The 14,468-nt window shown below is 48.7% G+C and overlaps 1 protein-coding gene across 2 annotated transcripts in view; it reads right to left on the reverse strand.

Annotated features, from left to right (window-relative positions):
• The window catches only part of LOC306638059 (schwannomin-interacting protein 1), a 595,209-nt gene that overhangs the window by 390,598 nt on the left and 190,143 nt on the right, over positions 1-14,468 (reverse strand). For both annotated transcript variants that reach the window (XM_079101150.1, XM_079101152.1), the window contains one exon: positions 6,925-7,069. In XM_079101150.1, the coding sequence (XP_078957276.1) occupies positions 6,925-7,069 (145 nt within the window). The remainder of the gene's footprint in view (positions 1-6,924; positions 7,070-14,468) is intronic.

Below are 14,468 nucleotides of genomic sequence, written 5' to 3' on the forward strand. Positions count from 1 at the left end.
GGAAAGTTCTTGATCTTGATGCAGAAAGCACACTCCCAAGTCCAAGTCGGCCAGCTCACTTCATCCTATCATTGCACCTATGTTTTTAATAATAAAGCAAAGCTGAGAATCCTGCCAGGTGCTGCACACTGAGGAAACCAGTCTGCCTCGCTCCACCCCAGCCTCCATCTGCCAAAGACCATCCCAGCAGAAACCACGCCTGTGCCTTCCACTGAGTGTCTCTTTAGAGGCTGAGACATGTGAAGAGCCACATGACACGAGATGATGTCATTCCAAGGCAGGTCACAGTCACTGCTGTGTGCAGATGAAGTCCCTCTTCCAAATACATAGCATAGTGACACTCTTGAAAATCCATCTGCACTAAACAGCCTGGCCTAATGTCAACATGCATAACCCTGGCCATGAAGAGCCGCCTCTGTGTAAGCATGGGACCGAGTCTGAGGCTGCTTTAGGAAACCAACCCTTGTGATCAACCTAGGGAGTGTGGCCAGGAGCGGCCTCCCCCACAAGCCACTGCCAAAGGTGAGGGAATCCACCTCTAAAACTCTCAGAATTGTTAGCATATTAAAAAAGTCAGTGTCTTGAGGATCAGCCCATGATGGTTGCAAAATAAAAATCAAGGCAAGAGTCTTCAACTCCTATCAACATTTATAGAATGGAATGAAAAAAAAGTTTGAGAACAAAAAAAAATTACTAACACGGTCTCTGAAAGGATTTTAATGTTTTCAAAAGTCATGGGAAACCTTTAAAATTTATTATTTTAGATTTATGCTCTGAGCAAAGTAGCAATTAGGATTTCAGCTACAACATAACCCACTACCTAACTGGAATAAGCAGTACACGGGCATCAGTATAAGAGCACATGGAGAGACACCTGCTTCCACTTGCAAGGTTTCTCTCCTGTGTCCCACACGCCCTAGCTTAAGGTTTTCAGCCACAACTGACCTTCCTGTCGGCTGGGGGCTAATTGTTTCTTCCTCTTCACGGCAACTAAGCGATTCTCATGGCCAACACCCAGAGCAGTCTGCAACTAATCTGTGCTTAATGCAGTCCCTCTTTTAATAAAACCACAAGGCACTCAGTTGTACCTCAAGGAACAGCCATCAGTCTGAGGGAACAGGGACCTGAAGGATGGAACCCTCTGGGAAAAACTCAACTACAGGTGGGGATGGTGGGTATTGGCTCCGGAAAGACCACCCCAGCACCCCCAGGCATACCGCACATGCCAAATAGCCAAAGAAAATTGAGGAAAAATATCAAGCACATAGGTGTTTTTAATCATGCAAGTTTCCTAAATAAAATTTACTTATTTTTTATTTTCTACAACTCAGTACTTTCCATACTTTAACAATGATGAAGGTTATCTCAGACATTTTTTAAATACAAGATCCCAGACCCCTTCTCTCAGATACTCTGACAGAATAGATCTACTGAGGTTCTGGAAACTCTAGTTTTTAAAAAGTACTTAGATTGATTCTTATTTTAAAAACACTGTAATAATTAGCATGATTACAAGCATACAATCAATACAATCACGTAAAAAAACAACATAAGTAAAATTCTAGGTCTGAATCAAAGACCCCACCCTCCATCTCCCCCAGGCTGCAGACCAAGGACAAAGTCACCTGGAGACAAAGGCCAAGCCTCTATGCCAGGTCAACCACCAAAAATGAGTTTTCCTCAAGGTGCTTATCAAGGTGGATGCTTGGTTCCTGGGCTCTGCTCTGATGTGCAATTCTGCAAGTTTTGAGCTCTCAAAGCAGGGTTTATTACACCAGGGGTGAGCAGGTCGGTGATGAACAGACTGTCCACTTTGCCGTCATATAGGCGATGCTCAGGGTTAGCATCCCTGAAACATTCAATCCCAAACCCAAAACCACATGCTCACCTTTAAACCTATCAAGAGAAAGCATCCTCAAAGCACAAATTGAAAAGATAATCAGGGGAAGGTATTTGCCAACCTATAGATCTAATCAACCAACATTCACAGGTGTGAAAGGGAAGGTGTAAAGGAATTGTTTTCATACAAAAATACAGGTTGCATGCCATCATCCATGCTTATAGATTAGTAATATCATTTCCAAAACTTGGGAAAAGAAAACAGGTATTTCCTAAGACTCAGATATGAAGAAAAGAGGAAGACATTTGCTGCTATGTAAATACAAAAAGTCTTTTTCATATGTGGTCACCATGTTCTCTGACCTGAGTTTTGGAACACATAGATAGACAAAGAATTTGTTCCCTTGGGGGATCTAAGAGGCAGGTTGGAAGACAGTCTGGACACTGAAACAGCAGAACTCAGGGGACCTAAACTGACAACAGCTGGACTAAGACTGTAACTTTCCCCTGACCTAGAAAATCTAGGCCATTCAATTATTAAGTAGCATGAGGCTTACAGACGTCATAATTTCCCAGCTCTCAGGAGCAGATTGGAAGGGTCCTGGAAATCCCCTTTTAGGACCCAGTTCCCCCCAAGCTGGGTATAATGTGACAAGGCTTCCTCTCACCAGATCCCCTGATCTCCTGTCCTGGAGGCTGGGGAGCTAAAAAGGGCCATGCAGCTTGGAGGTGTTGTGCACATGTTGCCTGGCTGCAGGGGCAGCACTGACTGGGCTTTGGAAAGCTTACCAGGTCACCTGGCCACCCATCAGCGATCACCCATTGGTGAACAACTGTCCACTCTTGTTTAACGCCAGGACCACTCAAACAGCACCATCAGTCTCGGGCTCCCAGCTTCTTTCCAGGACACTGAGGTCCCAGATCCTCAGCCCTCCCAGACCCCTGCTCTTGAACTGCTCAGAACTAATTCCTCCCACTGGAGGGGATGGGGCAGGCTGGGTGGGGCAGGTCCTGTTTCCCAGGATGCCAGGGGTCCTCCCATTTCTCTTCCCTGGGGTCTGGAAGGGAGTAGAGTGATTTAGCCTTGCCTTCATGACCCTGAGTGTGTGCCCTCTGAGAAGACCCCCTCACTCATTCAGAGGCAAAGGACTTAACCCTGGTTTCATCTTCAGAACTTGAAAACTCATCTTTAATTAGAGCAACACTAAAATAAATGTGAAATGCCTTGCTTTGCAGCTTACAGCTCCAGTCTCAGCTTAGGAATACAACTTGCAGGACACAAGTCAGTTTTCAGGGATTCACTTGGGGAGCAGGCACTGTGCCCCACAATCCATGTCACATCCATCTCTGATCTCCACACACTCCCACAACATTTTGAGTTTACATTGGATAAGATCAAGAGCAGATTCAACTAATACTTTCTGAGAGCCTTTGGGGTCCTAGGTTCTGTGACATTTTATACTCATTAGTGGTGTGGCCACAAGGAGGCCCAGGTGCTAGACCCCACCCAAACCAGTGAGACAACCTCTGCAGACCATTGCAAAGATCTTTCTGGATCTATTTGCAAGGTTAGGCAATAATGACTTGGAAAAGTTACCAGTCTCAGAGTTTGTGGTACACAGTCCATGGTTTCTTTCTATTACATCTGATTAGACAAATTATAGGCCTCTCAGAGCTAGGAACTGCGGTGGCATCTTAGCATGCAAAATTGATAAATACAAATTCAGGGAACATGTTCTGTTGTCCCTTGTGCAATGACTGATATTTTAAGGTAAGAAGTCAACTCTTGCTTTTCCATTGTGACGCCCACAATTCCCACTCCCCACTAACTGTGGCCATGCAAAATTTCTATTTCTAAAACAACTTTTTTTGTTTCCATATGCTACACTGTGGTACGAGAGCACTCACTGTGTAAATAGCCCATGTAACATAGTATCATGTTCCTTCCTGTTGTTCTTTAATTTGCTGCTGAACAGCTGAGGTGTGAGATTTGAACCAAAGAGCACTGATGAAGGCAATGTAGAAAATCAGGCAGAGTGTTTCTAGTGTCTCACTCACTGTTTATAGCTAGCAACTTGCAAAACAGCCTTAGAAATGCAACAACTGATGGCTATTGCGACCCCTTCACCAGGCCCAGATGCAGCAGAGTGACACTGGCCAGTTCCGCCCCACGTGCAGCCCAAGGCAGGTTGGTTATCTCTTCAAGTCTCATTTTCATTGTCTATAAAGTGGAGATAATAACAGAGCTGCCTTCACATGGTCATTGAGAGGATTAAATGAGATAATCCACAATAAGTATTGGCGGTGAGCCCAGCACCCGACGAGGGCTCAGCTCTTATTAAGATGATGAATCTGAAGCTCAGACTTAGTTCTGTCGTTACATATTTTATAGCAGACATATCCTGAGAGCTGTATTAACCACTATGTTCAACCACAAGGATTGGAGCAGAAGCACACAGCAGCACCCTGCTCGGCACAGGGACCCACTCAGATCAGGAAGTTGGTTTCCCATGGTACTGGTGCCTGGGGCAGACAGGGAAGACGGGCAGTGGTTACAGTGACTGCAGGCCTGGGGTGGTGGCACCGACCAGGCTCAGGACGTAGGCAAGGGCAGGCCTGCCTCTGGTGGAGGCTGTGGTGGAGGCTAGCTGAAGGAAGGCTGGGACTCAAGACAAGACAGCAGTTGGTCAGATTGGCAGGCTACGGCAACACTTTGGCCCAAAGAGGGCTGAGAGTCCTCAAGCTAGCAGAGATCAAGCCAGAGTCAGGCCAGGGGCTCCCCAGGGAGAGCCTCCTTGGCAGACAGCATTCACCTTACACCGGGGACTTAAGTTCACAGATAACACAGTGCGATTTCATTGTGGCCTAGTCAGGAGGGCCAGGGAGATCCTAGTCCCTCCGTAAACGAGGTCTACTCACTGGCGGGTGGAAAAAAACCCATCTTCCCGCCTGCTGCTCCTCTGGGTCAGGCAGGATTGCCTTCCCACCTCTTCTCCAGGAGTTAGGGCTGAGTCCCCTGCAGGGGCCCAGGCAGTGACGACTGTGGGAGAAAAGGGGTCAGAGCGGCGTCCACGGCACACAACTAGGAACAGGGTGTTTTAAAATTATGTCTTGGATATTTTACCTGCCTGACAAACAAGACGGGAAGCATCCTGACATCTTGAGCTCTTGCTTTACTTTATGTGTTGATGGCACCTCATAGCCATCAAGGTCATGGCGACAACTGGTCGCCGCCATTAGAATTCCAGGCAGGGTTTCCAATCACTCTCTGATAACTGGTTCTAATAATGCGTGGGAAATCCGCCTGGCTTATTTTCTGTAAGCGCTCAGGGTAGGCAGACTTCCACACCGCCCTGATCCTCATCCCGTGACCTCAGGACTGAAGGAAGGCGAGACAGGGGTCAGCTGGACACTGCGCCCACCCTCTGACACGCCTTACGCACACCCAGTTGTGGGACATTTGAGGAGGAAATCTCCTCTCCAGAAAGCAGCAGGGGCCGAGAAGCCAGAATGGATTAGAGAGGGTGGGGCTGCTGGCAATGGTGGGTGGAGGATTGAAAGCAGAGGCCAGGCAGGGGAAGAACAGGCTGTACACCCCTGAGCTGCAGGCACTGGTGGCGTGGCCTGTGAAGAGGCAAGGTGTGCTTTTCCAGGGTCCCCATCACCCAAAGGGTCAAGCGCCGAGCAACCTCATCCCACCCCACCCCTGGTCCAGCGGCCTTGCTCATCATCCTGAAGTGGGGACTCGAGAAGTCACAAAGGCAGGCAATCCAGACCCTGGGCCTGCGGCATCCCTTCTGATCAATCCCCATCACTGAAGTCCAATTGTCAAAACCACTGGACTTGCACTTCCCGCGGCCCTTACAGCCAAGGCCCCGGGACACTCACTTGGCACTCTATTTGTTATTCACAAATCACGTACCATCTGCAAACCTGAGGCCTGGCATTTCCCACTGTGGTCCACCTGCACCCTCTAGTGACAGTGAGCTCAGACAGAAGCCATCCCCAAGACACTGTCCTAAGAAATGAAGATTCACCAAACATTCCATTTCTGCTCTCAGTTAAAAGCAGATCTTCTGTCACTTTGATTTCATGGCTATGAAATCAACATATTCTCTCTCTTTAAAAGTTCATATCTTGATAAAACCATTTATTTACTAAAGAATGTGTAAAGTGGTCATCAGAACACATCTCAAAGTAACTTCAGCTTGATCCCAATGGGAATACACCATTCTGAGTCTTCAGAAAATTTTCCTCAGCTGAATAAACATTAAAGCAATGTAGCAGAGAAATATTTTTGAAAGTAATAAACTTTGTATACTTAGTCAATTTTTCTTCCTAATTTTTCAGCATTTCTGTGGCTAGATCCACGGCACCTGGTTTCTAGGCCCCCGACAAACACGTCTGCCTTTCTCTCAACACACAAAAATCAACAATTCCTTCACTTCTTAACCTACATCTGAGAGTCACATGCTGGTGTCCTGTGGCCCACCTGTGACCTCCAGCTTACTTTCCATGTCTTCTCCATGATGGCCACATTTCAAACTCTGGTTTTCTGGCATCTCCTGAAGCAAGAGCTGCATTTGACAGTGTCTGGCCTACATCCCTACATAGCAACTCCTTTCTGGGAACCCCATGGCTGCCCTCAGGTGGGGTCTGTGGCCCCATTGGACCTCAGCGACACAGCCTACACTTGTCACATGGGTGAGCCCGTGACTGCTTCCAGTTCTCTCCGTGAAAGTTGTTTCTCATCCTAACAGTCAAGCTAAGCTTCTGTCCCACGAGCATCACACAAAACTTCTAGAGGCACCAACTGAGACGCACCTCCCCAGAGAAAAGAGGAAGAAGCAATTCGCTGAAGCCGATTTCAAATGCCACCCTTTCTTCAGACAGAATAGTGCTCACTCCGAGCTGTGACTCGGTCTGTTCTGAGAGGACAAAACCCCATCACGGGTCACAGGTAACACCTAAACCACACAGCCTGGCTGTCAAAGCCCCTGCTCACGACCCACGACTTCCATCCTGGAACCAGAGCCCAGGTGACGCACAGCGGCGGTAAGTCAACCAGAAGGAAGGTGCACTCACAGGTGTGCTGCTGTCGGAGAAGGTGTTGGTGCTGCTGGAGCAGCTCAGCCCGCCCGGGGACACAGAGGACACCGAGGGTGGCGACGGGCTCCTCTTCTCCAGGGGCTCCTGCCGCTGCAGATGCTCCCGCCATGCCCGCTGGATGCTGTGGGGAAAACCACATGGTCACTACTGGGCCACCCCCTGCAGACCCAGAAAAGCCCAGGGAGCCCAGAGCCACTGGTTACAGGGACAGAGAAGTGTACCACATGGACAGTGCCTGAGGGATCAGAAGACCTGGGCTCTACCTCCACTCTGCACCTCGCTTTCACTGGATGGACTCACAGATCGGACTGGGACATCAGCCTACAAGAGCCACCTTAGAGAATGTTGTCAAAGCCCAACTGGTTTGTACACACGAATGTACCTTGACTTGTGGGACACAGAATCTTTCAATTTCTCACCCTCCATTTCAAATGAGAGCAATGCACAGGGTAACCACGAGGCTCATTCCACATGTGGTCACCCAGGTGTGTCCTATGCCAGGGTCGGCCCTGCTGCACACACCTCCAGGTGACGGGCAGGAGTCTGTGGCCCCAGGCAGAGCAGTGAGGGCACAAGACAGGCAGGAGTGAGGCCGTGTGGATTTCATGTGCATGGAAGGGGACAGGAGACTTGCCATAAATGAAGAAATATCTAAAAATGTTGCGGTTCCTTTAGAAAACTGAAACCAAATGCTATTAGGTGGCTACTTGAGTTGTCACCCCAGAAGTTTGTTACTTCCTGTGATTCATATCCAGAAAGTCCTCTTCTGCTCTGAGCAACAGGAACCCCTCCTGTGTGAAAGCTGGGTTGCTTTTCCTTGCCTCCTGGCTCCTGGTCTTCACGTTTAAGACCTGGGCTTTCACAGGTGATGGTGAACACCACCTAACCTTTCCTGGGGTCAGCTGGACATTCAAGACAATTGTCAGGACCATTGTATTAATTCCATCACTCTCTTCTAGACTCCTGGAAGCATCTATAACTTTAGTGATCTAAGTCACTAAAGTTATTTCTCTATAAACCAGCTGATATGCTTTCATGTAGCTGGAATGGTTCATAGATCAAGTCTTAAAGTCAAATTATATAAGAAACACAAAATGCTATGGCATTGTTGAATCTGTATGGCTTCTCTAATATACCATGGCTTTGTGATTTAGAGACCTGGAGGAAAATTCCAGAGGCTGCAGTGGAAACAAAGCCTTGGGGTCCCAGGCCAATTGTTGACTCTATGAACTTCAGGGTTTTACCCGGACCCAGGCACCTCTGCTGAGACCCGTGGGTCTTCTCCATGGTTTGTGTAGAATTGCAAAAGTAAGATTTGTAAGGGCCAAATCACATTCCTCAGGTCCTGGGAAAGAAGCTTCTGGCTCTGCTTGGAATTGCATGTGGGCTGCTTTATTATGTAGTGCTTGCTTATTCTCCTCTGAATTAAAGATTTTAAACAGAGTTTCAATTAATATCTTGTAAGATTACCTGCCTGGGGTCGGGAGCTGCACTGTTTTGCAGGACCTGTTTTGGTGACTGTGGGTAGTGCCCATGCCTGAGGCTTTGGGACTTCCCCAGGGCTCAGCTGAGGAGTCAGGAGTCAGCTTGAGGGCACTTCAAGTCAGTATACATTCCCACCAAGGACCCGAAGTGAGTGACATTCTAAATGTTGTAAAAACTAGAAAATATTGGCCACCCATATAAAATCTACAAGTTTATAAGATTTCAAAATATTCTGCAGTATCATTTTTTCTTTTTAAAAAAACATCACCTTGATGGTTCTGAAAATAAGTACAATGTAAGGGGCTGAGTCAGTGTTGCATCTTAGCAAGTTGAACACCAGGGGGCGGTGTGAGGCCTTGAAAGTCCACAGGGTCCTTGCAAACTGCGGGGAGGTTTTCCAGGGTGAGCTTGCTCAGGCAGCCTGTTTCCTGGCTGGCTTCCTGGAACCCAGAAAGTGACATGCCAGATTTTCTTAGATCAGAAATAACATTCCTTAGGCAAGAAAATAACATCCTTTTCTCCTAAGTGAATGGATAGCTTCTTGAAGTGATAAGAGAAGAAAACATTTAATACTTTTTAAAAAGTATATTTAAAACATTTCTATGCCCACTGACTTCCTTAATACAAGATTTCTTTCAGTTTTGGATATTAAATTCATGGTTATTGTCTACAGATATGGAAACAATTTAACTTAATTTAAAGCATGTTGAACTATCTCATTCCTTGTGAAACTTAATATGACAATATTACCCACCCTCTTGCTAGTCATAATTAGAGTTTCAAAGGTTGCAGGATAGGCTGGACGATGTCTTTAAACTACCAGCAGAAGTTAAAAGTACCAGGCCATTGGCTTCCTGTTAGGCCAGCGCCCTAAATTGCTGCATTGTTTTTAAATGGTTTTAGCCATGGTGTTAAGTCTCTGTATCCTAGAAAAGTTGATATCACTCACTGGGACTCCCCTTGGGCCACGACTGCAGTGTGACCTTCAAAGTCCTTCCACTGGAGACCAGGACTGCCTGTGGTGAGTGCCCAGGTGGTCATGAATGTGAGGAGCCACCCTCACCACAAAATGGACAGTGTCGTGGCGAGAAAGGGCAGAGGCGGGCACCAACACCATCTCCAAAATGAGCAAAGGGAGATAGTAGGAGAAACAGGAGGTCTGGGGTACATTTCCAAAATACAGCATTTAGCCTCAACGTAAAACTGGAATGTAAGAACGGCCGCCAGAGGGAAAGAGCAGAATGGAAAGTTGCAGCCAGTGAACTCACAAGTAGCACCATGGCCTACAAATGTGGCAGATCCTAAGTCCAGGCACCTGAGTAGCCCTTGATGAACAGGAGGTGGGGGAAGGGCACAGCCCGACCAACAGAGACTCTCTGTTGAGAAAGAGTAACTTAGGTAAAGAAGAGCGTGTGTGTCAGCAGCGTTCACCCCAAGAAGTCTTGCCCTGAGAGAACAGAAGGAGGTGGGGACAACTCAAGGTCATTTCTTTAAATAACCCAATAGGAGACAGTGAAACACAGGCAACGTTCAAGAAGACTGTGTGCCCCGTCGTACTCAACCGAGGAGGAACCAGGAGGGACCTTGCATCCTACTGGATAAAATCCTGACTGCAACCGGTCTGGGTGTGCCTGACCACCAGGCACCCCATCTTGCAAAACTATCACTGAAGTCTCTCTTCCTCTGAGCCTGCTGTCTCCTGTCCATTCTTCGGGTTTGGGCAGGTGAACGTGTTTCTCACCATAGGAACTGGCCCAGCCATAAAATTCTTGAAAAAGATACCTGACATCAATTTAGAAGTAAGCCCTATGCTTCCTTGATAATTCAAAATGTAGGAATAAACAAAATATGTTCATTTACTTCAACTGGCTTTTGAAGAATGGTATCAATGGTGTTAATTTAACAGTAGCAATATCAAGGCCACCTGTCATTCTAGTAGTAACCTCTCTCAGTGCTGTTTCGTAGTAAAAGAGAATCGAATCCCACCTTGTGGAAATCACTTTCCAGCCTTCTCCTCCTGGCTCCCTTTATGGCTGCAGAGTAAACCACAGGCTGCTGTTTCAGTCATCTCCCTGGCTTCTATGACTAGAGGACAGGACCAGAACAGAGGAGGAAAAGTATTTGAGGGCTTAAGGTTTCAGAGGTCTTAGTCCATCAATAACTGGCTCCATTCCTCAGGGCTCCAGGTGAGGCAGAGCATCATGGCGGAAGAGCGTGACAGAGGGAAGCAGCTCACATGGTGATCAGAAAGCAGAGACTGCGCTCCAGATAGGAAATATATACCCATAGCCACACCCCCCCCAGTGACCGGCCTCCTCCAGCCACAACCCACCTGCCTCCACTTACCACTCAGTTAAATCCCAACAGGGATTAATTCGCTGATTAGGTTAAGGCTATAACCCAGTCATTTCTCCTCCAAACCTCTTGCATTGTCTCACACGTGAGCTTTTGGGGGACACCTCATCTAAACCATAGCAACTGCCTTGACGGTGTTATTTTTAAATTAAGCAATGCTATGGACATCATTCTTTGAAGACTGGAGGAAATAAGGGAGCATATTTTGTTCCTACATCTTGAATTATAAAGGAAGCCTAGGTTTCTGAATAGATGCTAAATAGCTTTTCGATAACTTTTTGACGAGGCCAGTTGCTAGTTCCCTTCTCTCATACTGGAGATGGCGTTGTCACCCACCCCTGCCCTTCCTCTGCATGTCCCTGTTTTTCAGTGCAAGTGGCTCGTTGAGCTCATGACACCTGGGGGCTCATCGTGTGCAGTCCTGGTCACCCCCGAGTGTCCTGACACAGAGGAAGGAAGAGAGGGCACTCTGAGAGCCGGATGCTTGGAGGAAGCTCCAGAGAGTCCTGGTTCTTCAACTGGGCCTTGTAGGGTGGAGGAAGGGAGAAGGAAAGCGTCGGGGCAAAGGCTTGGACCTGAGGGCACGGGCAGGAGGTGGGAGGTCTGCAGAAGACAGGAAGAGGACCTCAGGAGCTGCCCGGGGCCAGGGGGGACCCACCGGCCAGAGGGTACTCTGTCCCAGAATTTCCAACTGCTCCTGAATGACCAGAAAGCTAGGTTTTCATGAGAAAGTTACTAGTTATTTTATGTTACTAAATAACTCTAAATTTTTTAACCAAATACATTATAACCCTGTACGCTGAATTCCAAACCAGCCAAAAGCAGGTGCCACCCTAAGGGGCCCGCCACACGCTGACTGAGGAGAAGCCCTGTTTAAGCCTTCATTGAATTCTCTACGTGCAGCTGTGCAGCGCGAGCTCTCCTGGCAGGTCTGGTGTCTGCCGATCCCTCATCCTGACGTGGTTTGCCAAGTGTGTGAAGGGCCGCAGGTCCGGGGGGCAGGCTTCCCACAGCGACCCACGTCCATGCCTGCCTCCCTCCCCGCCTGCCCTTGACTTCTCTCCAGCCAGGATTGGTGGAACTTCCAGCCCATCCTGAGCTCTTGCTCTTCCAGAACTTTCTGCAGGCTTCATCAACACTAAGACCACCTTGGTGGCAGCAACCCTGGCTCCCTCCCAGGTGAGCATCGGGTCCATGGTCCTGGATCTGTGACGCTCTGCGAGGATAAGAAGACACTTGAGAAACAGGACACGTAAGGAGATGACGAGCCTGAGAAAGAGAAGGGCAGCCGGATGGTGTGGAGCCCTCGGAGACAAGAGCACCCGAGGAGGCCAGGCACTGAGGCCGTGCAGCCCCAAAGCCGTGTCCAGGGGCGAGCATCGCCCTCTGCAAGTCAGGGGACCTGGAGGGAGCTGATGAACAAAACTGTTCTTCAGCCGCTTGTCCCACAAATAGCTTGGGAGCAGGTTTCTGCTCACGAGGAAGTGGCTGGGGACTTCTCACCAGCAGTGGCCTCAAGCCAGTGCCAGCCACACTGCTAGCATGTTGCTCCCCCAATGAAGGAGCTCAGCCACAACTTCCCCAAGACATGCAAGAAGTCAAGGGTCATGTGTGCAAGACCCTTGGTCCCCAAGACCACAAGAAGTCCTGGAGAGTTGACGACAATGGCCTAAGAGTGGACAGGTATAGTACTTCCAAGTATTTTGAAGTAATGTGCAAATCACATACACTGACAGGATGCCCTACATGCCTGAGTGTCCCTACTGGCAGCATTTTGTTACCCAAGTTCAGAGAAGTGTGTTGGGAAAAGATAGATTTAGATGGAAAAGACCCCGAGGCTTAATGTTTTTCCGGGTTTTTCTAATTGAAAGCTCAGTATAATCCTATATGACACAGTTACTGTTCTCATTTTACAGAGGAGTGCAAGCGAGGCCCAGAAAGGCCACCAGCGTTCTCAAGGTCACACAGTAGGTAAGGAGCAGAGCTGGGATTTGAACTTACATGGCTCAAATTGCAAAGTTTGCACTCTATCCACCTTCTCTTGCATCTTCTTTAAGTTAAACTTTTGGCTAAAGCAGGTAGTCATTGTTCTCAATCAAGTGCAATTTAATAAGGTTTGATTGAGAAAAATTTCAAAATTCTTTTGGGGATAGTCTTCCCTCTCCAAAGTGTCTGTCTTGCCCTTCATAGAGAATTTAAATATCATTTCATCACAAAATCAAATATATCAATAAAAAACAGGAGAGTTGAAATAGTTACTGAGTGGTCATTAAAAAGGTTGCTAGAACTCATGGGAAAAGATGGCGCTCAGCAACTGAGACTGCCAGTGACATTTGTATTGGGAAGACCTGCTGAGACCTTGCTGCAGCTAGCAGAGTGTGCAGGGACTCGTGGGACTGCTGTCGGTGCAGGTGGAGTCCCTTGCATGCTCACTCTGGCTCTTTGGCCTGTCCTCCCTCCCAGCTGGCCCCTGGCTCTCCAACGCACACTGGCCTTGGTCTAGGCTGCATGTAGCTCTAGCTGATTCTGTCTTCACTCACTAACTTTCTGACTTGTGGCGCTCGCCTTCGCCTGGTCTCCAGAGACCCTGCCTTCCACTGCCCAGAAGGCCTTTCCCCAGTGACTGTGCCATCTCGATCGCTTTTACCCTTTCCAGGCAGCCTTTGGTCCTCCAGGTCTAACGCTCAGAACTGCCTCTTAACACGCATGTCCGTGAGCGGGCACTGAGCCCTTGCAGACCCTGCCTCTAGGTCACAGCCCTGCACACTCACACACCTCTCACAGAGCCACCCCTTCCTGTGGCCTCAGATTCTCTGCCCCTCAGGTGTACACTTTGGGTGCTAGGGATGGAACCCAGGGCCTTGAGCATACTAGGCTGGCACTCCATCCAGTCATTTTATTTTACTTTGTGACAGGGTCTTTCTAGGTTGCTGAGTCTAGTTCTAGGAGGACCAGAACTTACAGTCCTCCTGTCTCAGCCTCCTGAGTTGCTGGAATCACAGGTGTACCCAAAGGCCCAGCTCAGGGTAGCTCACCAGATTCTGCCCCTTTCATGTCACCTGCAAATGAGGAACCCACTGAGGCTCTCCTTCCACCTACCCCCATCCTGGTTCCCGCACATGCAGGTGTGTGTCCAGCAGAGGTTGCTTGCACCTGATAGTTCCCATCTTGCCTTGTCTTTTCCAGGAGACTCCCTGCCTCCTGGTGTCATGGTTTCCACTGTCCCCCAGGCTGGCAGAGGCTGGGCTGTGCAGAAGTCCTGCCAGGACACCCATGTGCTTGCCTGTCAGTGGGGGGCAGGGTGGTTTCAGGAGAGCAGATTCCATGGTGCAGTGACCATCTCTTTTCTCTGTGCCTGGAGAAGGTAGACACCCATCTTGTCCCACCAGCAGAGGTCAAAGGCCCTTGGAGAAAGCTGTGGTGTTGCAGGGGAACCTGAGACCCGGGCCAGCTTCACATTGAGGTTCTGTGGGCCTGGAGAGCTCCCCTGGGGGAGCAGGGGTACCCTCCCCACTGAGGACTCCCAGGCTTGCAAAGACTCTCCTGGGGGTCACAGAAGACAGCCCAGCAGAGCAAGGAGCGCAAGCCCGTGAGGGGTGCAGCTATGCCTCTGGGGACTTGAGGCAGCCCCAGCGACCCTTCCTCCAGGCCTCAGCCACTTTAGGGCAACCCTGCCTGGA

This window comes from Sciurus vulgaris (assembly GCF_902686455.1).
Source record: "Sciurus vulgaris genome assembly, chromosome: 10".
In the NCBI taxonomy this organism is placed as follows: domain Eukaryota; kingdom Metazoa; phylum Chordata; class Mammalia; order Rodentia; family Sciuridae; genus Sciurus; species Sciurus vulgaris.